The sequence below is a fragment of the Microtus pennsylvanicus genome, chromosome 5, assembly GCF_037038515.1.
Source record: "Microtus pennsylvanicus isolate mMicPen1 chromosome 5, mMicPen1.hap1, whole genome shotgun sequence".
Classification (NCBI taxonomy): Eukaryota; Metazoa; Chordata; class Mammalia; order Rodentia; family Cricetidae; genus Microtus; species Microtus pennsylvanicus.
In genome coordinates this window covers 85,639,951-85,666,253 of record NC_134583.1, presented here as the reverse complement: position 1 = coordinate 85,666,253, position 26,303 = coordinate 85,639,951, and the positions used below count along the sequence as shown (strand labels likewise).

At 51.4% G+C, this 26,303-nt stretch overlaps 1 protein-coding gene across 9 annotated transcripts in view; it reads left to right on the top strand.

The window, feature by feature from the left end:
- The window catches only part of Ano1 (anoctamin 1), a 150,082-nt gene that overhangs the window by 104,782 nt on the left and 18,997 nt on the right, over nucleotides 1-26,303 (top strand). For 3 of the 9 annotated variants that reach the window (XM_075972929.1, XM_075972932.1, XM_075972931.1), the window contains 8 exons: nucleotides 9,018-9,100; nucleotides 11,890-11,961; nucleotides 16,048-16,122; nucleotides 19,238-19,439; nucleotides 19,585-19,696; nucleotides 20,137-20,194; nucleotides 22,431-22,531; nucleotides 23,317-23,462. In XM_075972929.1, the coding sequence (XP_075829044.1) occupies nucleotides 9,018-9,100; nucleotides 11,890-11,961; nucleotides 16,048-16,122; nucleotides 19,238-19,439; nucleotides 19,585-19,696; nucleotides 20,137-20,194; nucleotides 22,431-22,531; nucleotides 23,317-23,462 (849 nt within the window). Of the gene's footprint in view, nucleotides 1-9,017; nucleotides 9,101-11,311; nucleotides 11,324-11,889; nucleotides 11,962-15,052; nucleotides 15,131-16,047; nucleotides 16,123-19,237; nucleotides 19,440-19,584; nucleotides 19,697-20,136; nucleotides 20,195-22,430; nucleotides 22,532-23,316; nucleotides 23,463-26,303 lie in introns of all 9 variants that reach the window. The other 6 variants (XM_075972926.1, XM_075972924.1, XM_075972928.1 and 3 more) reach the window with 3 other exon arrangements.

The window sequence follows — 26,303 nt, the reverse complement described above, 5'->3', positions numbered from 1 at the left end:
CTCTAAGGTCCAGCTAAGGGCTCTGTTTGGAACTCGAGACTCATCATTTAAATGTTCTAGCCTCTGCAAGGTGCCCGCCTGAGAAAACAGATGTTTGCCTTAAGCTGTTAATGAGGGCGCACGGGCAGGAATTGCCCGGCATGGGTTCTTCTCATTAATTGCATGTGTGTGGTGGGGCAACCAGTCAGCCACTCTTTATTGAACATTTACTCTTTCCAGAGCTGTCAGGGTCAGAACCTGGGCCCAGAAGCCCTAACCAGCCAGGCTCATCCACAGTCCTCAGCGAGTCAATTAAACAGCTAAGTAGTAGTGAAAAGCAGAGGAGAGACACTCTGTGCGGCCACCTTGGGAAGAGGAACAAAGAGGTCCAGAGACTCCTGAATCTGTACTTGGGGTCCGGACATGAGGTTCAGGGTTAAGCAGCGGGCAGGAGGTGTGCATAGCTAAGCAGTCCTGGTCAGGGTGTGGTCCTGCCTGTCACTGACCCATCACTGTCTGCTTCAGGCTCTCCTGCAAGGTGGTCTGACAAGTTCTCAGAACTCTGAGATCTCTCTGGGAGACAGGCTCCCCTCTGGCTGGCACCAGGCTTCAGCCTTTCTCTTCCCCAGCATGAGACTCCTGGGAAAATTCCAATGCCGTGGGCTCCATTGTTTGAACAGTTTGAGGGCCGAAGGGAGGGGCACATGAGCCTCTTCAGAATTTCTTTGCTCCGGCTAGGGTGGTGAGCGTTTGTCAGCCTCCTCTCTGAGACCCTGTTACACTGCGCCTTCAAAGCGCTACCGGGCCTGAGGAAGAGCAGGCAGGAGCTTTCATTCTCCTGAGGCTGGGGTCTCACCAGCACGTCTCCATTGTGTGCCTGTCCATCAAGTAGAGAGGCAAGCACTGGCTCACTCCACACCCACCCGCTTGAGAGAAAGCAAAAAAAGAGGGAAAAGCCAGCCCCCTCCAGTGAGGCCTTCCTTCAGATAAAGGAAGCTTATGTCTAAAGGAAAGAAGCAAGAAGGGGCCCGCAGGAGAGAGCTGCGGGAAGAAGTAGAAAACGTAGGAAAACTCACCCTGGGCCCTTTGCACAGCCGCACAGCAAGCTGTCAAGGGCCGTTAGGAGATCTCAAATCCCTCATCAATTACCCGTTCATTACCCTCTGAAGGATTAGTTCTCCCCAAATCCCTCCCTCCATTGAGGCCTTTTCCTGCACTCCAGCTGTTCCCAACTCTGCACAATGGCAGGCCTGCGGAACTGTTCCCGCTGGCTGCGATGAGGAGTGGGGCTCACTGTCCCCCAGAACTGCTGTTTTCATCTTTAAAACTGCTTTTTAATCTTTGCCTCAGTAGCGTGGGCTCAGCAATCCCGGCTTCCGACGGCCCCTGCCTGCAATGCCTGACATCTTAAAGCTTGGAACGAAGTGTCACGTTGAGCAACTTTGAGCCCATTTAGCTATTTGCCGCCATCAATTTTCTGACATTATAAAATAATCACAGGTCTTAATCGTCTGCCAGTTTCGCACAGAACAAAGGATGGTGGTTTCTGCCCAGTGGCAGGGGCTGGAGGGACTGCTGAATGACATGTCAGATTTGAGCCTGAGATTTGATGATGTTGTCCCAAACTGGGCCCCATCATCTCAAGTTGGAAGGGGACATCAGAGTTATTCTGTGACAATCTGCTGAGATCAAAAGACCAGTGGTGGGTCATGAACTGAACTTTTGTATTGAGTGGGTAGGGTCGAGTGACCCATGTAAAAATGCAGAGCTTCCATTGTCTGCACTGAAGGCTCGGCAGTGGAGAGTTCCCAGACTCTGTAGCTCCCTGGGCACCCAGCTGAGCCCTGGCTGGGCAAGCATCTCCCCTGCTGGGAATAACCACTACAGGCTTCACTCTCGGGAGTGCACCCCATTTCTTTGCATTATCTGAAGGCTGCACATCCTAGATCCAGGTCCTGTGGGGTGTCAGGTCCTGGCGCATAGATGACTCTTTCTCACTGTGTCCTCACACAATAAGACTCCCCTCAATAAGGGTGCTAATCCCACCCTCAAGGGCCCCAGTGGCCCCACTTCCCACAGTATCTCTTTGGAGGTGAAGACCTCAACCCTGAAATTTAGGATTTACACAAATGTACCATAATCAGAAACCCATCAGGATATGATAAAATATGACACATACCATTACATGATGGCACTTAGCCAGTATTTACAAAAATAAGAAAGCTGGGGATAGGGAGGTGGCTGGGTCAGCAAGAGGACTTGTACAAGCTTGAGGACCTGAGTTCTAATCCCAAGAACCCAAATAAAGATTTGCCATAAATGTTCTAGATGTTCCCATGTTTGGGCCACATAGAGCAATGACAACATTGTAGTCCCTGACCTGTGCTGTGCTGACTGACACAGGAGGTGTCCTTCAGAGTAGCTGGAAGGTGAGAACAGTCCCTACTGCTCGGAGCACACAGAGCTCCACAGGAAACACACCCAGCCCTTCTCCCACTGGGGAGACTGAGGCTGGTGGAGCCCACTCACGTGTTCATCTCATGCCCAGGCCTGATCCCTCACCACCCAGTGCAGAACCCTCCAAGGAAAGACAATTATGTGACATACTGAAGCCAAAACAAATGCTTAAGGAAGCAGGACTGTGTCGGTGCTGTTCCAGCCCTGACCAGGGTCCCACTCACTGCCTGTCTTGTGCTGCTCCAGCCTGTGCTCTCCACGCCAAGGTGGTGAGCTTGCTATTCAGACACCATGCCCGGCTTACCCCATGTGGCTGGAAAAAGTCTTCCCTTCCAGAAGCCATGTTGACATCGCAAGATCAGGGCACAGGTCTCTCCATTAATTGAGATGGCCCAGGTGCACCTATGCCTCAGTTTATGTCTGTGAACTGGGGTGTGTTAACCCAGATTCAGTGGTCCTGGGGATTAGGGAGAAGGGGGTCCATGTGGGAAGATGCTGTGTGCCTTAACTGTTATATGATGGTATATGTTATGTGCCGTGTCAGGACTAGGGAAAGCATCTAGCAGGATTCACATGGGAGAATGGACCATAGGAGTACCCTGAGAAGATGAGTAATTGACTTCCTTCTTGCCCTTGCTCAGCCCACATGGAAGAGACTTTTTCCATTGATATGATGCCCAGCACTGGGGTCTGACCCTGCCCGTGTGAGCTTTCTCGATCCCCTCCTGCAGCCTCATCTGAGCACAGCCTCGTCCTCTGCTCCATCTCCGCCCAGCTGGTGTGCACCGTGGGCCTGTGGCCAAGCACAGAATGTCCAGCTCCAACCTCCTAGTGCCAGCGCTGGCCTCTGGCTCATAAGAAAGAAACAGTCAATTCCGATTCTCATATTAAATATTTATATTTCTCGGCATAGTCAAGGGTTGTTGAGTCCTAATCAGTCTGGATCCCAGCAGGTTAGAGCCCTCGCACCTCCCTTCAGACAAGCAAAGAGTGTTCCAGAACCAGCTGAGTGCTGTGACCTTAGGCATGTTGCTTGACCTCTCTGCTTCTCTGTTTCCTCCTGCAAAAAGGACACACTCGTGTGATATGATGGCACACACCTTTAATCCCAGCACTGGGGAGACAGAGGCAGGAGGAACTCAGTGAGTTCAAGGCCAGCCTGGTCTACTTTTGTTAGTTCCCGGCCAGCTAGAACTGCATAGAGAGAAAAAAGAAAAAGAAAAGCTCAACTACGTGGGCATATAAAATATGACTATGATTGGTTTTTTCCTTTAAGGAAATCTCACGTCTGTCAGCATTATTCGGGTATCATAATTAAGCACAGACCCATGAGTCAGACAGACTTAGTTCAGAATTCTCTTCTGCGCTTGCCCTTGGAAACAGTGTGGCTCCTCCCAAGCCTCAGTGTCCTGGTTTTTCTTTCTTATGGAATCGTTCCTTCTGTTTCTGATGCTGATGGACACGGGGTTACCCCACTCATTTCAACAGCAGCGTGGCACTCTATGGCCTGTCAGTGACTGCATCTGGCAGGCCAGGGGGGTGTAGAGAGACTAGAGGTGGTAGGGAGGAGCCCGGCTTCTCAGACTGTCTAAGATCTGGGTGTGTTGTAAGTGAGATAGAGGCCATGACATCAACACTGTAAGGAACAGGGACTTCAGGGGCAGGTGGAGATGTGCCTAGCCCTGGTCTCTGCCATGGTGCTATTTCCCAGGGCAGAGGCATCTTTCTCCTTCATCTCCCATTACCTCCCCATGGGCAGGGAATGGTTTCACAGAACTCTTCTAGGGATCTAAGGATGTTTGGGTGTGTTGACTTAGATGCATCTTCAGCTCAGAGCCCTGAGATTGCCAGGCCTCTCAGCTATCACGTGTCTGTGCTGGGGGCATCCACAGTCCTTTCTTCCGGCCTTCAGACTCTGCAGGCTCCCATGCTCTCTAGCCCTCCTCCGCTGCTGGTCTCCAGGTGACAGTGCCTCTGTCTTCCTAGCCTCCAATCCTGTTCTTGAGCTTCTTATCATGGTCTCTTGAGCCTGCCATGTGACTATAATGACAGTTTCACCCCCTTATGTCTGACGAGGGCATCCTGGGTAATATGTCACAGTGCATGTACCCAGCATGTGCCCGCCCGTGTTCTGCCTCTTAACTGCACTGAACAGCACTGCCCTATGCATGGGTGCAGACATCGTCCCTCGGGGCTGCTGGCACTGCCCTCGGAAGGCACCCATAGCAGGATGGCGGATGACTGATGGTGTAGTGGTCCCGGCCCTTGGTTCCTGAGACTTCTCGAACTGCTCTGAGCGAGAGCTGTGACTGTGTGCTCCTCTCCCACCACCAGACATAAGAAAAGACTTCCCTTTCTTTGTGACCTCACTGGCATTTGTATTTTTTTTTTTGTCTTTTGGTAGCATTTATTTTCTGACTATGATGGGGGAGGATTTTGTTTTGTGTTTATCTTTTGTTTGACTTGTTGTGGTTGTGGTTTTTGGTTCCCTTGTTGAGAGCGAGGCTGAGCCCTTCCACAAACCTGTTGTTCATTTGCATGTCCCCCCTTTGAGAATTCTCTTCACCCCGTTTGCTTATTTGGTTTGGGTTTTTGTTTTTAATTGATGGATTTGTATGTGGGTGCTATGTGCTGTGTGAGTTTGTGTGTACTGTGTTCACGTGTGAGTCCTTGGAGCAGAAGAGAGCAGAAGAGACCTGGAGTTGCAGATGGCTGTGAGCTGCCATGTGGGTGCTGGCAACTGAACCCAGGTCCTCTATGAGAGCAGAAAGTGCCCTCAACCACTGAGCTGTCTCTCCAGCTCCCAGGTTTTGGTTATTTTATATTCTTTATTTGAAACAAGAACTTACACTGAAGCACAGATTGTCCCCAAATTCATGGTGAGTGTCTAGCCTCATCCTTATAAGGGGTGGAATGACAGTCACCACGCCTGTTCATATCATTCAAGGTCACTAGCCCAGGCTGGCTTCACACTCACTGTATAGACAAGGATGACCTTAAACTCCTGATCCTCCTGCCTCTGCCTCCCAAGTGCTGGGATTACAGGTTTCTACGGTGCTGGGGATGGAATCCAGACTCCTGAATACTAGGCAAGCTCTTTGACCATAGTTAACCTGTCTTTGATCAGAGTGTTTCTTGTAAAGCCATGTGAATTCATTTCAGGTGAACAGCCCGCAGCCTGTACAGACTGGCACTCTGTCAACCATCTCTTCGCTCGGCTGTTTCTTCAGCTGTGTGGAATCTCTTTGATTTGATGTGCCTGCGCCCCTATTTGTCTGCTGGTTTGTTGCTGCTGCTGCTGCTGTTTTCCTTGCATGTCTTTTAAATTCTTGCCCTCTAGTCCTTAACAGTCCTTGCCCAGAGAAATGTCCAGGCTGGTCTTTGAATAGCATCCCCTCCCTGAGCCTCTCCGTTCCTCAGGAACTGCATTTCCCAGGTTCCCCTGCATTCCCAAATCCTAGAAGGCTCAGCTTTGAATCTTGTCTAGAAGTAGGATTTAGTTTATTTTTATTTATTTTTATTTTTTGGTTTTTTCGAGTCAGGGTTTCTCTGTGGCTTTGGAGCCTGTCCTGGAACTAGCTCTGTAGAACAGGCTGTTCTCGAACTCACAGAGATCCACCTGCCTCTGCCTCCCGAGTGCTGGGATTAAAGGCGTGCGCCACCATCGCCCGGCTTGATTTTGTATATATGATTTTTGTCTGCACATATATTCGTGCACCACATGTATGGCTGATAACCCCAAACAGTGCATCAGAACCCCTGAAACTGGAGTTCCAGATGACAGTGAGTGGCTATGTGGATGCTGAGAATCGAACCTGGGTCCTCTACAAGAGCAGCCAGTGCTCTAACTGCTGCGCTGTATTTCCAGCATAGCTTGAAGTAGTGAGAAAGAGCATTAGGATGCTTCTCCCTTCTCCCTTTGTCCTGGGACAGCAGTGATAGTGGCTGTGTCCTCACAGCTCTGACTTCCACTAGGAAGCCCCCACGAATTCCCATCTGGGAGGAATGTCTTATTTTTGTCTTGATGTCCCACTTAACAGAACAGCAGTTTGTGTCCTGTGAGCCTCAGTTTCCTCCTCTGTAGAGTACTGGGCTATCAACACTGGTGGATAACCAAAGAGACACACACTTTCACAGAGACACACGCTTCGTGTGGCAGTTCTTGGCACAGCATCTTGCATGTGGTAGCCTGAGAATCTCAACCTCTGATGACTGTGTCCAGCCCCCTGCCTCTGATGACTTTCTGAGCCTGTAAAGCTTGCCTTTACAAGCTGTGTGTTTATAAAACCGCCCGTCCACACAGGAGAGCCTCTCTGGGTCAGGTCCCTGCCGAATACTGTGGACAGAGGAACTAGGCCCTGTTCCTGCCCCCAGATACCTAGAAAGGTCACATGCATGGACAGAGATTGTCCTGGAAGGTGGCAGGAACAGCACAGATGAAGTTTGGGGTTCGTCCAGTATAGTTTGATTTCATACAACAATGTAATATCTGAGGTCAGGTAACTTCATAAAGCAAAGAGATTCATTTTCATTCATGATGCTGGAGGTTAAAGGTTAAGAGCCCATCTCTGGGGATAGCCTTGTTGCTGGCAGCGTCATAGGGCAATGCAGGGCCTCACTTGGCAAGAGACAGGAAACAATGTCTTCCCTCTTTCTACAGAGCCACAGGGGCTTGTTCAGTGGGCTTCATCATCCCACATACCTATATGAACTATCGCCTCCCGAAGGCCCCGCCCCTGAGCAGCAGCACAGTGGGATTAGCTTCCTTTGTCTTCAAAGCTCACTGTGGTGATTAGATTTCAGCACTGAGTCCTGGGAGATGCTCCAGCCATATCTGCAGCACAGCCTCCTCTGAGGGGTCCGTTGATGTGTTTTCTTTTAAATTTATTTATTTATTTGTTGGTTTGTTTGTTTTTTATTTTTCCAGATAGGGTTTCTCTCTAACTTTGGAGCCTATCCTTTGGAACTCACTCTGTAGACCAGGCTGGCCTCAAACTCAGAGATCTGCCCATCTCTGCCTCCCAGGTGCTGAGATTAACAGTGGGCACCACCACCTCCAGGCTAGCTATTTATTTATTTTATATGTATGTGTGTACGCAGGAGTGTATGTATGTGTACCACATGGGTGCAGTTACTTTAATAGGTCAGAAGAGGGCATCAGATCTCCTGGAACTGAAGTTACTGGTGGTTGTAACCACCATGTGGGTTGGGTTCTGTGAAAGCAGCCAGTGTTCTTAACCACTGAATCATCTCTCCAGCCCTTGGCTGGTGTTTTCTGAGACTGGATGTGTATGTGGGTGTTTGGGGGTGGGGGTGTCATCAGCTTTTCCTGAAGAAGGTGGCATTTGAGAGCCGGGCGGTGGTGGCGCACACCTTTAATCCCAGCACTCGGGAGGCAGAGGCAGGCGGATCTCTGTGAGTTCGAGACAAGCCTGGCCTACAAGAGCTAGTTAGAGCTAGTTCCAGGACAGGCTCCAAAGCCACAGAGAAACCCTGTCTCGAAAAACCAAAAAAAAAAAAAGAAGAAGAAGAAGAAGGTGGCATTTGAACATTAGTCTGTGTGGAAATAACACAGATTTATATGTGGTGGTCCACACCTGTGCACTCTGGAAGTAGAGGCAGGAAAATCAGTTCAAGGCCAGCTTGGCCACTGCTCTAATTTTCTATCTGTTGCTGCAATAAATACCGTGACATAGCCAGGCAGAGGCCGCGCATGCCTTTAATCCCAGCACTCGGGCCAGCCTGGTCTACAGAGTGAGTTCCAGGACAGCCAAGGCTGTTACACGGAGAAACCCTGTCTTGAGAAACAAAAACAAAACCCTGACATAAGCAATTTAGGGAGAAAGGGGTCTATTTGTCCCAGAGCTCCAGGTTACCGTCCATCACAGAGGTGGGAGCCGGGGACAGCAGTCACAAGTCTCACACGGTCAGGGGCAGAGAGAATGACTACAGCTGGGGTGAATGCAGACCTGAGGCTTGCTTTCAGCTACCTAGTTTAAGGCCCAGCCCATGAAATGGTGTCACCCACCCTCAGGGTGCCCTTTGACAGTCACGACACCCCCTGCAGACATCCCACAGATCGATCATATCTACAGTTGCCGGCCTGAGACTTTTCTTAAGTGATTCTCGATTGTGGCAAGATGGCAGGTAAATGAACCACCATGGCCACCCAGCAAGTTCAATGCTAGCCTCAGGTATGTGAGACCTGTCTCTAAATAATAAATAGCACAGGACATAGTGGCACACTCAGTGGACAGACACAGGGGATGCCTACAGGGCTAGATGCCAGTGTGAATGCCTAGCTAACCCTCCCTCCAAAACCTATACTCGTGCCCTAGGGTCCCCAAAAACAATGAGCAAGATTACCAGAGACCTAGACCCAGCCCACTGAGTGGGTCACTCTGCCTGACTAAGTGACCTTGGCCAGAATTTGCACCTGCCTCAGTTTCTTCATCTGCAGAGTGGGAAAGTAATGGTCAGGCAGGGTCAATGAGAGGGTTGAACCCATTAGCTTGTGTATCGTTGGTCACTGTGTTGTCCAGGGTGCTCAGTGGCCCTGACTGCTTCCCACCATCCCACAGCTGCCACCTTCATGGAGCACTGGAAACGGAAGCAGATGAGACTCAACTACCGCTGGGACCTGACAGGTTTCGAGGAGGAGGAGGTGAGTGTCTGTGCCTGCCCTCCCCAAGGCCCCATCTGTCACCTCCTCTGGCTCACGTGAAGGCCCCAGGTCCCAGGCGCGGCTCCTGTGGCTCCTCCACTCATCACCCTGGTATTCCTTGGTTGCCAGGGCAACTGTTTTCCATCTGCCAGTGTTTTCTGTCTCCATGCTTTCAAAGACACAACACCCACCAGTGTGGGCTCGGGTGCTGGCCAGGGTTCCCCACACTGACCTCATCACATCTGGGGCTGTGGGGTGTGGCCAGGAAATCACTGCTGTCCACAGGCTGCCTTCCTCTCTGTGTCCCGTCCAAACCATCCCCCAGCCTGCAGTCAGGGGAGTTTGAGAGCCCAGCAGATCTTTACCAGGCTCACTGCAAATGTGGCTGGGTTCCAAAGAGGGTGCGCACAGTGCTAGCTAGCCCTGGAGTCAGGGAGAGTGAGTTTCCCCTGACTGCCATCTCAGCAGGAATTCCCTGTTAGGGTGATTAAGGGGTACTGCCCCCAACCCCCAAAAAGACCAGAGAGGCTGTTCCCTGCCTTGCTGAGGCAGTGCCATGGCCTGGTGCAACATGCCGTCTCAGTCTGTAGCCCAGGATGGCCTCACACTTTCTACAGTACAGTCTTCAGGACCTTGCCTCCCGAGAGCTGGGTTGCAGAGCTGAGACACACCAAATGGCTACTTCTCTTCCTTGTCTATTCTTTTGTCTTTCTTTTCTTTCTCTCTCTCCTGCCCACCTCTATGAAATGGTCACACATAGCTCAGGCTGGCCTCCAACTTGTTGCGTGTCAAGGATGACCTTGAGCTCCTGACCCTCCAGGCTCTGCCCTCTGGAGTGCTGGTGCTGCAGACTGGTATGCTCTGCCACATCTGGTCTATTCAATACTAGGGATCTAACCCATGGCCTTATGCAGGCTCAGAAACACTCCGTCTCAGCTCCATCGCCAGTGCCTCTCCCATACTTACTTTTTATAAGTGAGGCCCCTTTTCAAATCTCTCTCTCTCTCTCTCTCTCTCTCTCTCTCTCTCTCTCTCTCTCTCTCTGTGTGTGTGTGTGTGTGTGTGTGTGTGTGTGTGTGTGAGTCTCTCTGTCTCTGTCTCTCTCCCTCCCCCCCCTCCCGCACGCACACTGGAACTTGAACCCAGGGCTTTGTCACACTAGATAAGTGCTGCTACCGAGCCCAGCTCTGTGCCCTTAAAAACTCTCATAGCTCACCCACTCCTGACCCCAATCTGTAGGTCACTTTTGGCCACATACACCTTCCAGACAGCCTGCCATAGTTCCTCTCCGTGTCATAGCAGCTGGGCAGTTAGGTCACGGTTGTAAGCCAGGCATTTGGGACTATAATCCCCAATTTCAACTGACCCGACACCAGCATTGCTGTGTAACCTGGGGCGTATTGGTTAACATCTCTGTGCCCAGTGCCATTTCCTGCCCCGTAGACACTGAGGAGCAAGCCTCACTTGCCCAGACTGTGGAGGTCTCTGCTGAGTCATAGCTACACCCGGGGCACAGACAGCTTTCCAGAGAGTTACTCTAGCTGTAGCTGGGCCTCGCCTGCCACCCACCTGTGTAACAGGGTCTGCCCTCTTCCACAGTGAGCCCATTTCACAAGCGACTGGCACTCAGTGTACAAGTCAGGAGCCCTGGCCTCAGTGGGCCCTCTCCTTGGTTCCGTTTCCATGTTGACAATTCTAATAGAAGAAACACCAGCTAGGTCTTACTGTCATGGTGGCTTAGAAAACCCTCCCAAGGTGTCCTGAAAGCAGAGGGAGTGACTCACCACTTTCCACCTTGATCTCTTGGCTCCAAGATCCCTAGGGCCTGATTTCTAAGAGATATCCCTTAGGTCACTGGGCACACAACCCCATTGAACCCAAGTGAGTTCCCCAAAGTAAGCCACAGATGCCCTGTGGCCGACTGCAGGCTTGGGGGAACGAGTGGCCTCAGGTAGAGATTGCCTCCACCATCCTACCCCCTACCCACTGTCTGAACCCCAGGATGAATGGAAGTGGGAGGGATCCAGTTCACCATCCTGTGTGCATCTCCATTGAACCTGAGAATCGTGGGGAGCTTGCAAAACTGGGGTCTGGGAGCAGCAAACATCCAGACCCATGTTCTGCTGAATGCTATCATCCTTCTGGCTCTGTGAATAAACAAGATCAGTAATGGCTCTTTCTGTTTTTGTCTTTATTCCCGGTTCCCCACAGGAAGCTGTCAAGGTTTGGATTTTTTTTTTTTTTTTTGGTTACTCTGCCTTCCTCTAGCCTGTCTCTGGGGAGAGGGACCTTGGCACACGTGCTCCTGTCTTTCCACCAGACGTCTCCTCGTGGCTCTCACCTGGGCTCTGCTTTCTCCCCGTCTCACCTAACCTGATCTTTCCTTCCAGCTCCTTCTGCTGGCTTGCACTGGGCTCCCCGAGGCCTGGCACCTCCAGCCTGCCTGTGCTTGCTGCCTCTCGCTGCGTCTCTTTTGGCCCCCGTGGCTACTCCACAGAAAGTTCTAGAGGGTCAGTTCACAGCTGGGTGTTCATTGAAGCCTAGCACAGCCAAGACCTCCTGCAGGACACAGAAGCCAGACCCTCTGGCCATTCCATTGAGCTGGGGTTCCTAAGAGAGGGGGGAGTCCTGGGCCCAGATGCAGGTCAAGTATAGGGAGTTTGATGTTGGAAATGTGACAGCCTGCTGTGAACTGGTCCCCAGGGTCTCTGAGGCAAATACATGGACTCACGTGGAAGGAGGTGGTCTCAACACTAACCCTTCCTCTCTTGACTTGCTGTCTTCCTCAGGATCATCCCAGAGCTGAGTACGAAGCCAGAGTCTTAGAGAAGTCACTGAGAAAAGAATCCAGAAACAAAGAGGTACAGGTTCTATTACTAACTTCCCACAGTGATATGCTGCGAATCTGAAGTGTTACCAGGGGTCAGCAAACACTATGTGTCTGAGGTGTGAACAGGGGTCAGCAAATACTGTGTGTCTGAGTTGTGAACAGGGGCCAGCAAACGTTGTGTATCTGAGGTGTGAACATGGGTCAGCAAATGTTGTGTGTCTGAGGTATGAACAGGGGCCAGCAAATGTTATGTGTCTGAGGTATGAACAGGGGCCAGCAAATACTTTGTGTCTGAGTTGTGAACATGGACCAGCAAATGTTTGTCTAAGCTGTGGACAGGGGTCAGCAAACGTGTGTCTGAGGTATGAACAGGAGGCAGCAAATACTGTGTCTGAAGTGTAACCAGGAGTCAGTAAACACTGTGTCTGAGGTATGACCATGGGTCAGTAAATACTGTGTCTGGGTATGACTAGGTGTGTGTCTGAGGTGTGAGCAGGGTTCATCAGGTACAGTCAGGATTCAATAAATATTGAACACTTACCAGCTATGACCAGGAGTCAGAAAAAAGCTATGTGTTCCCAGGCGTAGACAGGTATCAGCAGATACTGTGTGCTCTCTACAGACCAGGGCTCGGCTCAGATAGTAAACACTTTATGCTGTGTAAGCCTGCACCACAGCTCCTCAGCTCTGCCACTGTGGCGTGAGCAGGGCTGTGGACAGAAGGTGAACGAGAAAGTCTGTGTTCCCATAAACTTTATTTACAAGAACATGTCAGAGGGCAGATTGGACCAAAGGGCCAGAACTAGCCTAACCCTGCTCTAGACTGTCCCCTGTATCCCAAAAGTGACCTCAACTTCAGCAAACATGTCACACTAGAACATCAGTTGCTACCCCACCCTGTGAAACCTGTGTTCTGTGTTGAACAATGAATCGGGTCCGTTTGTAGACCCAGGTCCCTGACTGTCTCCTTTCGCTAGGACTAGGATAGGGAGAAGATGTGGGTGTTGTGATGGGCTTCAGGCCACTGTCTTTTATAATAAACTGTCCCCAAGTCTCTTGTTCTGATTGGTAGCTTGTACATGTGGTGTGCATTCTTACACACCTCTGATTTTCACATAAGGTGGGATAGGCCAGGAACTCCAGGCTGCTGGCTCCTCGCTGAGGTAGGAGAAGATCATATTGGTACTGGACAGCACTAGGCAGTTAGAAGATGCTCTTCCAGGCTCACAACTTTCCGGACGTCTTTGTATCCTTGGCCTCTGGAGTCACTAGGACAAACCCTGGGCTCTTACCTTGTCATTGTGTCCTGGGACAGTGAGCTCATGGTACCAAGTACCCTGAGGGTTATGGCTGTCACAATTACATGGAGCCTCTGGTCACAGCAGAGGCTGAAGGCAGGTCAGCTGCAAGATCCCACAGCCACGAAGGCTCTCCCAGAACATCCCAAAGGAACTGAGCAGGACTCAAGGGTGCAAAAAATAATCACAGCCGGTGTGGTGGTACACACCTTTAATTCCAGTGCTCAGGAGGCAGAGGCAAGCAGGTCTTTGCCAGCCTGGTCTACACAGTGAGTTCTAGAACAGCCAGAGCTACACACTGAAGCCATGTCTCAAAAAGAAAGAAATTATATAAGCAAGCAGGCGTGTCCAGTGTTCTGACACCAAGGCACAACATTGTCATTTACATAGCTGAGACAACCTTACAATCAAATTACAAACAGAATAGCAAAAAGGAAAATCATAGCTTTTAAAGTTTACAATTTTATGTTGGGCCACATCCATAGCCGTGGTAGGCCACATGCAGCTCATGGGTTGGAAATATCAGCCAGAAGCCGTCTGTCTGAATTACCAGATCAGCCGAGCAGTTCTGTCTCTACACAGCCTGCTGGCCCCTGAGTAAGACCCTACAAGCCTCCATCATTTCTCCAGGGCACCTCCCCAGATCTAAGCCTAGGTGGAGAAACCTCAGAAGTCAGCCTCAGTCTCCCGGAACTGTGGGACAGTGGCTCTCTGGCCACACATCTTAGATTGGAATGAATACAGAGAAGTGTCTCACTCATTCATAAGGCAGCAGAGATTTGCAGCCGCCACACGCCACACCACACTCATCACAGCAGGCGACTCACAGGACAGCAGCCGCCTCACACAGACTCAGTTTCCACCCCACTCTTGGCTCATGAGAGAGCCAGCCACAAAGATGTTGGGAGGGTTGGTTTTTTTCTTTGTTTGTTTGCTTTTGTTTTGTTTGTTTTTTGCAGGCTCCTGGGAGGACGGTGGCCCTGAGGCTGTGGGCTTCGTATGGCCACGTTCTCTCTCCTGTCTCCCGTGGCTCCCAGTGGCTGCTTTGCATTGATTCCCCCCACTATGGAGCAAAATTACTTCATGTGGTTTTGTTCTTTTTTATAGCTTACATTTGTATGTGTATGACACAGCACACGTGTGAAGGAGATCAGAAGACAACTTTAGGGAGTCTGTTCTCTCCTTCCACAGTGTGGGAACTGAGGTATTGAAATCAGGCCATCTGGCCTGGCCATAAGCACTTTTACTGACTGAGCCTTCTTACTGACCCACAGTTTTGTTTTTAAGACAAGGTCTAAGTAGTCCAGGCTGACCTCTGACTAGCTATGTAATTGAGGATGACCTTGAATTTTTAATCCCCTTGCCTCCATCTCCAGAGTGCTGGGATTGCAGGTGTATGATACCAAAGCGTGTTTATGTGGAGCTGGGGGTCCAGCTACAGTCCCAGCCCCATGAAATTAGTTTATTGAAACAGATCCACTACCGATTGGCATGTCAGCCTGTGCTTCCGGGTGTGTCCTTTTTTTTGTCGTCCCCGGATGGTGGTGGGGACAGATCCATGCTTCCTGTACTCTAAACCATGGAAGTCACAGCCTGATATGATGCTGAGGGAGCCTATGGGGACTATTCTCTGGGTTCTTTATTCTAGAAACTTCTAGTTCCCCTTGCCCTGACCTTGAATTGAGTCTCTGTTGTGTATTGAGTTGTTTAAAATAGTGTTCACAGGAACAGTGAGCCATTGCCTAGACCCACATCCCCATCCAATATCAGCAGTACCCCATCCAGTTCCACCATCCAGTGCTCTCTTTCCCCACCCACCCTCAGAAGCGCCGGAATGGTCCAGAAGAACCGACCAACAAATGGAAGCAGAGGGTTAGGACAGCCATGGCAGGGGTGAAATTGGTACTTCTCTATTTTGGGGCATCTTTAGCCTTGACACCATTTGCAGGCCTTCTTGGTCACTGTGTCTGTCCCTGGCCACCTCTGTGGTGTGTTCTTGGAACATTCCCGTGTGTGTCCCATCCCCGCCTTCCACCCGCAGTTTGCCATGTGTTGCAATGTCACTGCATGGCCATCAGGGATCCACAGGGAGCAGATGCAGCTTCGTGTGGGCTCTGGAGACATGCCTGTCATGGGTGTCCACGACTGCTTCTTGTTTTCTCGTGAGTGTGCATGCAGACACCGCTGGAATGAGTGACCTCCCGAGTGACATCCGTGCCAGCATGCTGGGCTCCAGTGTGTGTTTTTGTCTTTGAAAGTCCCTCCCCAACACGCTTGAAACTGCCCAGCCTAGTGACCAACTGCTCCCCAAGGCCCTCCAGGCCAGCCAGCTCAAGGCCCAGGAGAGCCTCTCGGAGCTATGTGGCCCTAGGTCACCATGGCCTGATGGTGCTCTGAGCAGTGCTAGGCACTTGTCCCAGCAAGTGTCTGCTCAGGCACTTGTTCCACCTGCTCAGGAAGAGGGGAAATAGCTATTACAGTCTCGGTTGCAAACAACCCAACAGCCTGTAGCCCTAGACAGAAAACTGCAGGAAAGAAGAGTCTCAGTCGTGGGCAGCTCCCTCTCAGGTCATACAGTTCTTAGGGAGCAGTGGGCAATGCCATGCCCATGCACAGAGGAGGCCTAGCCCCCAAGGCCAGTACCTTCTCTGTCACTTTGTGACCCTGTTCAAGGGGCACTAGGCCCTACGTGCTTCCCCTTTCACTAGACTGTCATGTTTGCTCAGCGTCTTCTGGGGGTTTCTCTGAGTTTTTGTGTGTACTGCTGTCCACCCACTGGTGTGGTTCCCAGTAAGTGACCAGATGGTTTCATGTTGCAGACAGACAAGGTAAAGCTGACCTGGAGGGATCGCTTCCCAGCCTATTTCACCAACCTTGTCTCCATCATCTTCATGGTAAGTTCTAGAAGGTAGGAGGGGCTGGGAATCAGAGGTGCCCTGCACTCATCTTGAGACACAGTGGCCCTGACTCCTGGAATGGGGGGGGGGGACTCCCTCTTCTATCCCAGAGATGGAACAGGCCAGGCTTGTGGTGGTCCTGGGGTATGTGATCTGACTCTGGGGACGCCTTCACTAAGTGTGGGATGGCGCCCACTGGGATCTCCTCTGACAATCTTAGGGAAACCAGTAAAGAAATTTCACCAGATGGTCAGGCACGGCAGCACACTCTTATAATCCCAGCACTCAAGAGGCTGAAACAGGAGGATTGCTACAAGTTCAAGGCCAGCCTGGGCTACATAGTGAGACTGTGTCTCAAAACAAAATCTAAGAAAAGAATTTAAAGAAGAAGAACAGGACAAGTGGCTCTGAGCTGATTCCGATGACCCAGCAAATGCCGATGGCTCTCAGGGGACTTCCATCCCCAGTGATGTCACCAGGCCTCTCCCTCAAACCACCTGTACCTTTCTCAACCTTCAGGTGGCTGGGGCCGCTTGTAGTCAGTCACCTTTTGTCTAGCCTAGGAGGTTCTGATGAGATCCTGGCAGAGCTGCCTAGCCTTTCAGCCCCAGAGTTCCATCAGTCACCTGCCTCGGGGCTTCCCTGGGTCACTCACTGAATGACCCAGTCAATCTTCGCAGCTAGCCAGGCCCGACTCCACTCCACTGCTAGCGAGGAAACTGGTTCAGAGGCTATTCCTTGGAATGCCAGCCAGTAGGGGCAAAGTTAGGAGTCTCATTTCTTCATTTGCCCCAGGATTTCATATGTTTCATATGAGATGGATAGATAGCCTTGAGCCAGGGTGGGTTTCCTGGGCATGGTGCCCCCTCACAGAAAAAAAAGTGTAGGCCTCAGCTTCACCCACCCTGACCCCATATACTGTTGCACACCGCGGGGGAACCTCAGCTGTCTTAGAGGATCTAGAAAGAGGCGGCCTCTACAGTGGGGATCCCCAGTCTGCTTTCCTTTCCCTGGTGAAGCTGGGACTCATAGGAAGACGAGCTCAGCCTCCTTTGCTTGGGTTGTTTGATGATGTCTTGCTGCCCAGGCTGTCCCTGAGCCTTCTGAACCTTGGCCTCTCAAGTACCTGGGACTTCAGACACACTCTCAGCCTCATTTTGAGAGTGACATGTTCCCTCAGGTTCTGAGACATACCCACAGAATGACACCCCAGCCCTCAGCCAGTGAAAGGCAACAGAACTGAGACCCCAGCAGCCCCAGAACCCAGCTGCTCCTAGCAAAAAGACCAGGGAAGGTTAGGACAAGGGCGGGTGGCCTAGGACTGAGTGTGACCAGAGGTGCTGGCTTCTCTGGACTTCTTTCAGCTCACTTATTCTGGTTGCAACCCAGTTCCAAGGTCAGTTCTACATTCCTGTAAGAAAATGGAAGGTTGCAAGTTGAGCACATGATGGACAGCAGAGGCTGCCTGTCTGTGAAGGGGGAGTCCTCAAAAGACCCTCCCACAATGTATCTCATTGGTCAGAACCTTTCTTCTGCCCACCTGCCCAGCAGAAAGGCTTAATAAGGAACTCACGGTGATCTAGCCGAGGTAGGTGTGTGGAGCCAGGGCAGACAGACAGTGCGCAAAAAAACAGACGGCTGTCTTTTCCCAGAAGAAAATCGTGTCACACGTCAGGCTCACGGGCTAATGGAGAGGCAGCTTTGTCCCTGACCCCAGAGTTCTATTCAGGCCACAGATGGTGATGTTCCACCAGTGCTAGTCCTGAAGACATTAGTGTGCACGGGCAGCCAGAGGCGCAGGGCACAGGGCTTGTGGCTCCCGTGGAGGAGGGTGGAGGATTGCCTCTGCTGAGTCACCACGGAGCCAGAGCCGTCCTAGCCTTGCATGCTGGCACAAGAGACGTCCTTATGGCCGGGAGGGGCCTTTTGGCAGGCCTGAGGGGTGTTCCGAGGAAAGCCCAAACTCCCTGGCACAGCCCAGAGTGTGGTATCCATGCCTGTGCTTACAGGGCATAGTGGGGGCTGCAGATGGCTTCCCAGGCAGGGTATTTCTCTGCTCAGTCACTAACAGATGGCTGAAAAGGCCTGGTTATGGCCCATAGTGTGCAGGGCAAGACTTCTGAGGAAACCCCAAAGGCCATGTTCCCTGACTGGGCAATATAGGGCAGCAGGGGCTATGCCAGGAGCCTTGGGGGATCATGCCAGCAAGGACAAGACCTGCCCTACATCCAGGACACAGAGACCAGAGCCTGTCTAGAGCAGCCAAAATCTATACATGAAACCAAAGCCCAGCTAGGCTCTGCTTTGTGAGCCTCAGACATGCCCACCCTCGCCCAGCAAGCTCTAGGGTGGGGTGTCCACACCCTTGGGCTGGGCAGAGACTGGGTCTTACCCGCGAATCTGCGCCAAAAGGAAAAGGAACCCAGACAGACAGACTGTAGCAGGCGGAACAAAGCTGTCACTAGCTTTCCACCCATCTCTCAGGCACCACCAGTCTGACTTCCATGGAATGTTGAGATGGCTTTGGCTAGCCTTAGGGCCTGCTGGCATGGAAGAGCTAGAAGGTAGTTCTAAGAAAGCAGTGGGGAGGGGACCCTGGCCATGCCCCAGCAGACCTGCAGGATGCCACCATCTGCCTGACCACAGTGGCTGTGCTTAGCCCAGCACACAATACAGAAGTCTGCTCTCTCCATCTCCTGGGGTTGGGAAAGCATCCCGGTAGCCAGCCTGATCTAACAGACTCCAGGACAACCACTGGGGTGTGGCTACAGTGTCCTGGGCTCTACTTGGGGGATAATAAGGGATAGTAATACATAGATCTGGTAAGCTTTAGGCTTGAATGGACCCACTAGTGAAGGCCAGTCCCCGCGCTGGGTCCCCTGACCTAGCCACACAACCTCTTTGGTCCTTGGAATCCTCTCACCTTTGTGCTTGTTCTGTGGGTTGACTCCCACAGAGCACCTGGCATCTGGTGGGGACTCATAATTCCAGCTTTGGTTCTAACGCAGAAAATTTGGGGGTTAGGAATAGATAAGCAGGTTCAAGGGAGCTCTTCACCTTCCCCAAACCACCCCTGCCATTCCCACTAAGCTTGTCCATGCCTGCCCTGCAGATCGCAGTGACATTTGCCATCGTACTAGGAGTTATTATCTACAGAATCTCCACGGCTGCAGCCTTGGCCATGAACTCCTCCCCCTCAGTGCGGTCCAACATCCGGGTTACAGTCACAGCCACGGCTGTCATTATCAACCTTGTGGTCATCATTCTCCTGGATGAGGTTTACGGCTGCATTGCCAGGTGGCTCACCAAGATCGGTGAGTACTGAGTGCAGGATGGTGTGGGCAACATGGCCCTGATGCAGGGCTAGCCTTGGAGCAAGCAGCCTGGCCACCAGGCTTCAGTGGTGCTGACTGCCCCTGGCCTGGGCTGTCTGTGAGTGGTTACCATGTCTTTCCTCAGAGGTCCCGAAGACAGAGAAGAGCTTCGAAGACAGGCTAACCTTTAAGGCCTTCCTGCTCAAGTTCGTGAACTCCTACACTCCCATCTTTTACGTCGCCTTCTTCAAAGGCCGGTAGGAACCCCTCAACCCTGGTTCTGCTGCCTCCACCACTCTGGTAAAAGGCTCTGTCCTACCTTGTCCCTCCTGTTGGTGGGAGGCCCCCATAGCCCAGGGAAAACAGGAAGTACAGCTTCCACAGCCCTGATGTTCTAGAGAGAGCTAGCTTCATCTGGGATGGTAGAGCAGAGGGGGTCCCTAGCAATGCAGACCCCAGGCAGTAAGGACCTCTGCCAGTAGACCTCAGACAACAGCCAAGACAGAAACCTCTGATAGTGCCCTCAACAGGCCAGGTGGCACCACGGGAGTGAAGGTAGCATATAGGCGTGGGCACTGAGAGCCAGACAGGGAAGGAAATCCCTGGTGGCTCTGACTGCAGAAGTACAGGCCCTCTGGGTGGTACATCCTGGGGGCTGAATCTGGCTCCTCCCTAACCACTACCCCAACCATCCCAGGTTTGTCGGACGACCGGGCGACTATGTGTACATCTTCCGCTCTTTCCGGATGGAGGAGGTAATGTGTCTCCCTTTCCCAGCAACCTTCTGCTTAGCTCCCTGTCCTCTGGGCTTCTGCGCTCCAGCCAGAATACTTTCCTGCATCTTCGCATGTCCACATAGATTTATAACGTCTTGGTTTCTTTCCCTGTTGCTGTGATTAAGACACCCTGACAAAAGCAGCTTAGGGGAGAGAGGGTTCCTTCCGCTCACAGTGCAAGGGTACATCATGGCAGGGCCGTCAAAGCAGCAGGGGCTTGAAGCAGTTTGCATCACAGGCATGATCAGGAAGCAGAGAGGGTGAATGCTGTGCTTGGTTCTTGGTCTCGGTTTATACATCTGGGATCCTGGGGGAGAGAGTTAGTTGGACACAATGGTCCACACCTACCATCCCAGCTGAGAGCCACGTGGTGAAAATCTGTCTCGAGAAAGGCACGAAGGGAGGGGAAAAAGTGGGAGGAAGTCATGCCTAAAGTTTGTTGATACTTTTTTTTTTGGTTCAAATTTTTGTTTTTTTAATTTTATAAAGATGTATTTATTCATTAATTATTTATGTGTATGTATGTGTGCTTTCTTAAATCGATATACATCACATATGTGTGAGTGCCCGCAGAGGCCAGAAGGCATCAGATACCCTGGAATTGTTGCTGGTTGTGAGCCAACTGATATGGATACTGGGAACCCAGGTCCTTTGTAAGAGCAGTTAAGTGCTCTTAATAGTTGAGTCGCTCTCCAGCCTCCTTTTTAAATCTTATTTTTACTACATCTACCTATTTGTTTTGTTTGTATACACACACATGCTGCAGCACATGTTAGAAGCCAGAGGACAACTCACGGGGGTCCGTTCTCTTCTTCTACCTCCTGGTTCTCTGGGATTGAACTCAGGTCTTCAGGCTCAGTGACAAGCACCTTTACTCATGGAGCCATTGCACCTACCCTGTTTTTATCAGTACATAGTAATTACACATAATGAGTCTCGTTACACGTTCATACATATATATAATATATTTTGATCATATCCACCCCTTGCTCCCTCTTTTGCCCCCTCACTTAACTTCCTCTTCCCCCTTCTGCCTCTCTCTTTCTCTCTCTCTCTCATTTTTGTTTGTTTGTTTGTTTGTTGAGACAGGGTCTCTCTGTGTTAACAGCAGCCCTGGTTGTCCTGGGACTTGCTTTATAGACCAGGCTATCCTCAAACTCACAGAGATCTGTCTGCCTCTACGTCCAGAGTGCTGGAATTGAAGGCGAGTGCCACCACACGCAGCTTTTCTGACTTCTCTCTCTTTTTAAATTAACTCAAGAAGCTTCCTTGGGGCTACTCTCCATTTTGTTTTGTTAGCCTTTGGCTGTTTCCCTCTCTGGTTAGAGTAAATTAAGAAGGAAAAACAGACCCTGGCTGCATTTCTCTTTAACTCTAGCATGGCCGTGCCTACCTCTCTAACCTTAGACACAGTGCTGGAAACATTTGGCTTGCTCCTTTACACTTGGGGCTGTCAGTGTTCAACATTTCCAGACCATAAAAAAGCTCAGCTTATCAGAAAATAAGGGGCGAGGGCTGGAAAGATGGTCAGTCAGTAAAGAACTTGCTCTGCGGGCTTGAGGACCTGGGTCTGATCCAAAGCTCTGGTGTGGAAGGCCAGGTGTGGGGCTGGAGGGATGGCTAAGTGGTTAAGGGTGCTTGCTGCTCTTGCAGAGGACCCAGGTTGGATTCCTAGTTCCTACACTGTGGCTCAAAACCATCTGTAACTCTGGTCCTGGGGCATCTAATGCCCTCCTTTGGCTTCCATGGCCACTAGGCATATATATGGTACACAGACATACTTATAGGCAAAACACTCATACTCATAAAGTAAAATAAAAGTAATTCTTTTAAAAGCCAAGCTGGATGGCTCCTGAGGAATGAGTGACTCCTGAGATTGACCTCTTCTACCACTTTGCCCTATGCCTTGAGACGGGGCCTCTCGCTGAGTGGGAAGCTCGCTGTTGCAACTAGAATGGCTGGCCAGAGAGATCTTGGTGTCCACCTACCTCTGCCCCCACCCCACGATGCTGAGATAACAGACACATGCCACCATGCTTGGCTTGGGAATCAAACTCAGACGTCCTTGTGTACCAAGCAAGTGCTCCTACCCACCCAGCATCTCCCTAGCCCTTAACCTAACTTTTAAGAGGCTAGGAGTTGCCCCATAAGTTGAGGGCTAGCCTCATCCCCGACCCAGAGCCAGACTAGATCTGACTTGCCCTCTGTCCCACAGTGTGCTCCAGGTGGCTGCCTCATGGAGCTCTGTATCCAGCTGAGCATCATCATGCTGGGCAAGCAGCTGATCCAGAACAATCTCTTCGAGATCGGCATCCCGTGAGTGGCACCTTCCGTGGAGTGGGGGTGGGGCAGAGTAGAGGGATGGGCGACTCTTGTGGCTCTCAAAGTAGCTTCTGTGACCGGTGAGGCATAAGCCTCCAGGGAAAGGAGACATCAGAAGGCAGGAGGTGAGGAGGGCGGGGAGGAAACATGCAGCCAAAGTTGCCCCATTGTAGACAACATGGACTCCCACCCTCAGGATGCCACACAGTCCTTAGTTCGTACCGGCCCCTGAGTGGCAGAGTAGACAGCCAGGGGCCAGTCCCTTTCATCTTGCTCCTCAGAAGTACAGGTTCCCTGGAGCCAGGCCCTTAGTGAACAAAGGAGAGGCTGCAGGGGTATGGGATAGCCCACACGTCTGGGTCCTTCCCGGGGTCTCCCATGGCCATAGATGGCCTCTCACACTCCCTACCTCTCAGCATCTTAGGAGACCAGCAGAACCATGCTGCCTCTGGAAGAAGGGCAGAGCTATTAGTCCCCTTCCAACAGACATATAACCAAGCATGGTGGCACATGCCTTTGTTCCCAACACCAGGGAAGAAGAGGAAGGTGGATTTGTGTAAATTTGAAGCCAGCCTCGTCTACATAATAAATTCGAGGCCAGCCAGGCTTAATAGTGAGACCCTGGCTCAAAGCAAAACAAAAAACAAAACAAAAAGATGCCTATAATGCCATAATGCCTATTTCACTACGCTAACCGGTGGCTCAGGCTCAGAGCAGACATGGTAGTGTAACTCAATGGTGCTGGTGGGTACAGCCCGCTGACACAGCGCCCCCTGCAGGAAGATGAAAAAGTTCATTCGCTACCTGAAGCTGCGCAGGCAGAGCCCCTCTGACCGTGAGGAGTATGTGAAGCGGAAACAACGCTATGAAGTGGACTTCAACCTCGAACCCTTCGCCGGCCTCACGCCCGAGTACATGGAAATGAGTGAGTCACATCCTGGGGCAGGGCCGTGGGCACAAGCTATGGAGATGCAGGGTGGACAAAGACGAGGGATCTGGACGTGGTGATGGATGCCTGCCTGTGATCCCAGCACTTGGAGACTGAGGCAGGAGGCTCTTGAGTTTGAGGCCGGCCTGGGTTACAAGCCAGTCTCAAAAACAAAACAAGAACAAAAAAGGGCAACTGGGGAGATGGTTTAATTGTAGGTACCTTTTAAGCACTGGGATTTAAGCTCAATCCCTAGAACCCATTTTTAAAAAATACAAAACTGGGTGTGGTGATGTCCTGTTTCCCAGCACTGGGGAAACAGGAAAAGGGTCCTGGGGCTCACAAGCCAGCCAGCCTAACCTAGCCTACTTGGGGAGTGCCAAGTCAAAGAGAGATATTGTAAATAAATAAATAAATAAATAAATAAATAAATAAATAAAATGGACTACACCTGAGGACCTGAGGAAGGGCACAGGCAGTTGACTTCTGACCTTTATTTCTGCACACACACATACACACACACACACACACACACACACACACACAGGCGGGAGAGGGAAGCAGAGCGGGCCACCAGGACAGAAAACAGAGAAGGGCTGTGAGGCTGGGATGCCCGTGACCTCAGTGCCCCTTGCCCATTCAGCAGCGTCAGGCAGAGGCAGGAACGGGAGATGCCTAGCCTAGACTCTTGGCTGTAGGTTCCCTCCTCGGTCTGTAAACATAGCCCCTTGTCTTCAACTCTGTCTTCCAAAGGCCTAGGACAGGCAGCACATGGTCACCTGCCACACAGGTGACACATTCAGCCAAGCAACAATTCCTTCTCCCTCTGCTTCCCCCACCAGCGAGATCAGCCCCATTGTAGGGTCCCAGCATTTGGGGCACCATAGCTACACCCCTTGAGAGTACTCCTTTGGGTCTGTGACTCCCCTCTTCTTCCTAAGCACCAAAATACCCGACTCCCCCTGGGCTTGCCGTGACCCCAGCATGAAACAAATACTCATAGTGAGGCCTGGGTAAGCCTCATCAACAGAGCATCCCTGCGTGAAAAGATGCTAAGAGGTAGCCAAGGAGGTAGCCAAGGTAGCCTATGTGGCCCTAGGGCCTTCCAGGCTTTCCCGGTTCATCCTGCCCCTCCGCTCTGCTCACAGTGGACTCCACATTGTTTTGCAGGTGTGTGACTCGGGCCTGCCATGGGCCTCTGCATTTACTGTACCTCTGCTGAGATGCTGTCCCTCAAATACCTGCATGGTCCTCTCTCTCCTTCCTCCAAGACTCTGCTTAGAGGGTCCCCCAAAAAGGTTTTCTCTGACCACAGGGGCTAAAAGAGTTGAACCTCCCCTATGCCTGGGATCTGACTCCTCCTCTGACCCCACTCTAAATCCAGCTGGCACCATCAGTTGCTCTTCCGTCCTGGTCTGTTTGTCTGTCTTGCAGAAGGATGTGGAGGGAAGACCTTTCCTTTTCATTCTTTTTTTTTTAATGCTAATTGTCCTTGATCCTAGGGGACGTCTTGATCCCCAGCTTTCACATGCTTTTTTTTTTTTTTGAGAGGGAGAGACTTATTTATTTATTTTGTATACAGTGTACTGCCTGCATGTGTGCCTAAAGGCCAGAAGAGGGCACCAGATCTCATTACAGATGGTTGTGAGTCATCATGTGGTTGCTGGGAATTGAACTCAGGACCTTTGGAAGAACAACCAGCGCTCTTAACTTCTTCAGGCCCTCGCTCTTTTTTTTATGATTTACTTTTTTCTTCTTTATGTATGAGTGTTCTGTCTGCATGCACACCTTTATCCCAAAAGAGGACATTGGATCCCACGATAGATGGATAGATGATTGTGAGCCCCCATGTGGTTGCTGGGAATTGAACTCGGGATCTCTGGAAAAACAGCCAATGCTCTTAACCACTGAACCATCTCTCCAGCCCCCTTTTCCCACTCTTTACTGCCATCCCCACCCCTAGAATGAACCCAAGTGCATAGCAGATGCTCCATGCATGTTCACTGGCTGTGTGGATGGGTGAGGACAGTCAGGAAGACTCAAGCACAAGACTCGCATGGCCTCAGTCACCATGGACGGGACTCAAACGCTCAGTATCAGGCCTGCCCCAGGTCCTGACAGGGCAGGAACTGCTCTGGATTCTGCATTTGCCTTGGTGCTGAGAGGCCGGGCAGGTCTGGTATGTGGCCCCAGTGCTCCTCAACCTTGGCTTAGAGGGCAGTGATGAGCAGGTGCCCTTTAGACTGCGGAGCACTCTGCCCCCACACGTACCCTCCACCGCTCTGTGTTTGTTCATGTGGTTCTAAGCGGGTTGCTCTCAACTGCCCTCATGACTGGCAGGGGTCATCTTGCCCCAAGATTCAGGAGAGCATGGTGAAGGGGCAAACAGGACTCCAAGCTCCTTTCTTCTCCCTGTTCAGACCCAGGGCCCTGGCCAGCAGAATCTGGGCACTGGTCGTCCTGTCCCCATTGTCAGCCTCTGCCCTCTGAGGAGGCTCTGGGAGACCAGATACCACAGAGAAGTGCCCTATGATTAACTGAGATGTGGTCGTTTCTCTCAACTACTGAACTTTCACCTCAGGCTCCCATGAACCTCCAGGGCTTAGAGATAAGGAGATCTCTGGGACAGAGGCCTTATGTGCAGAGAAACCCACTAGGCCACACTCCTCACCTGGCTTTCTCTCTGTCACATCAGCTGCCGTCTTCTCCTCTAGGGAAATCTAAAGCTGAGCACAGGAGCACAGGTACCCACACTAACTTGAACACCAGAGTCTGTCCCCGCCCCCTCCATTGTCTCTCATTCCCTTCAGGCTGGATGAGGCAGTGCCATCACACAGA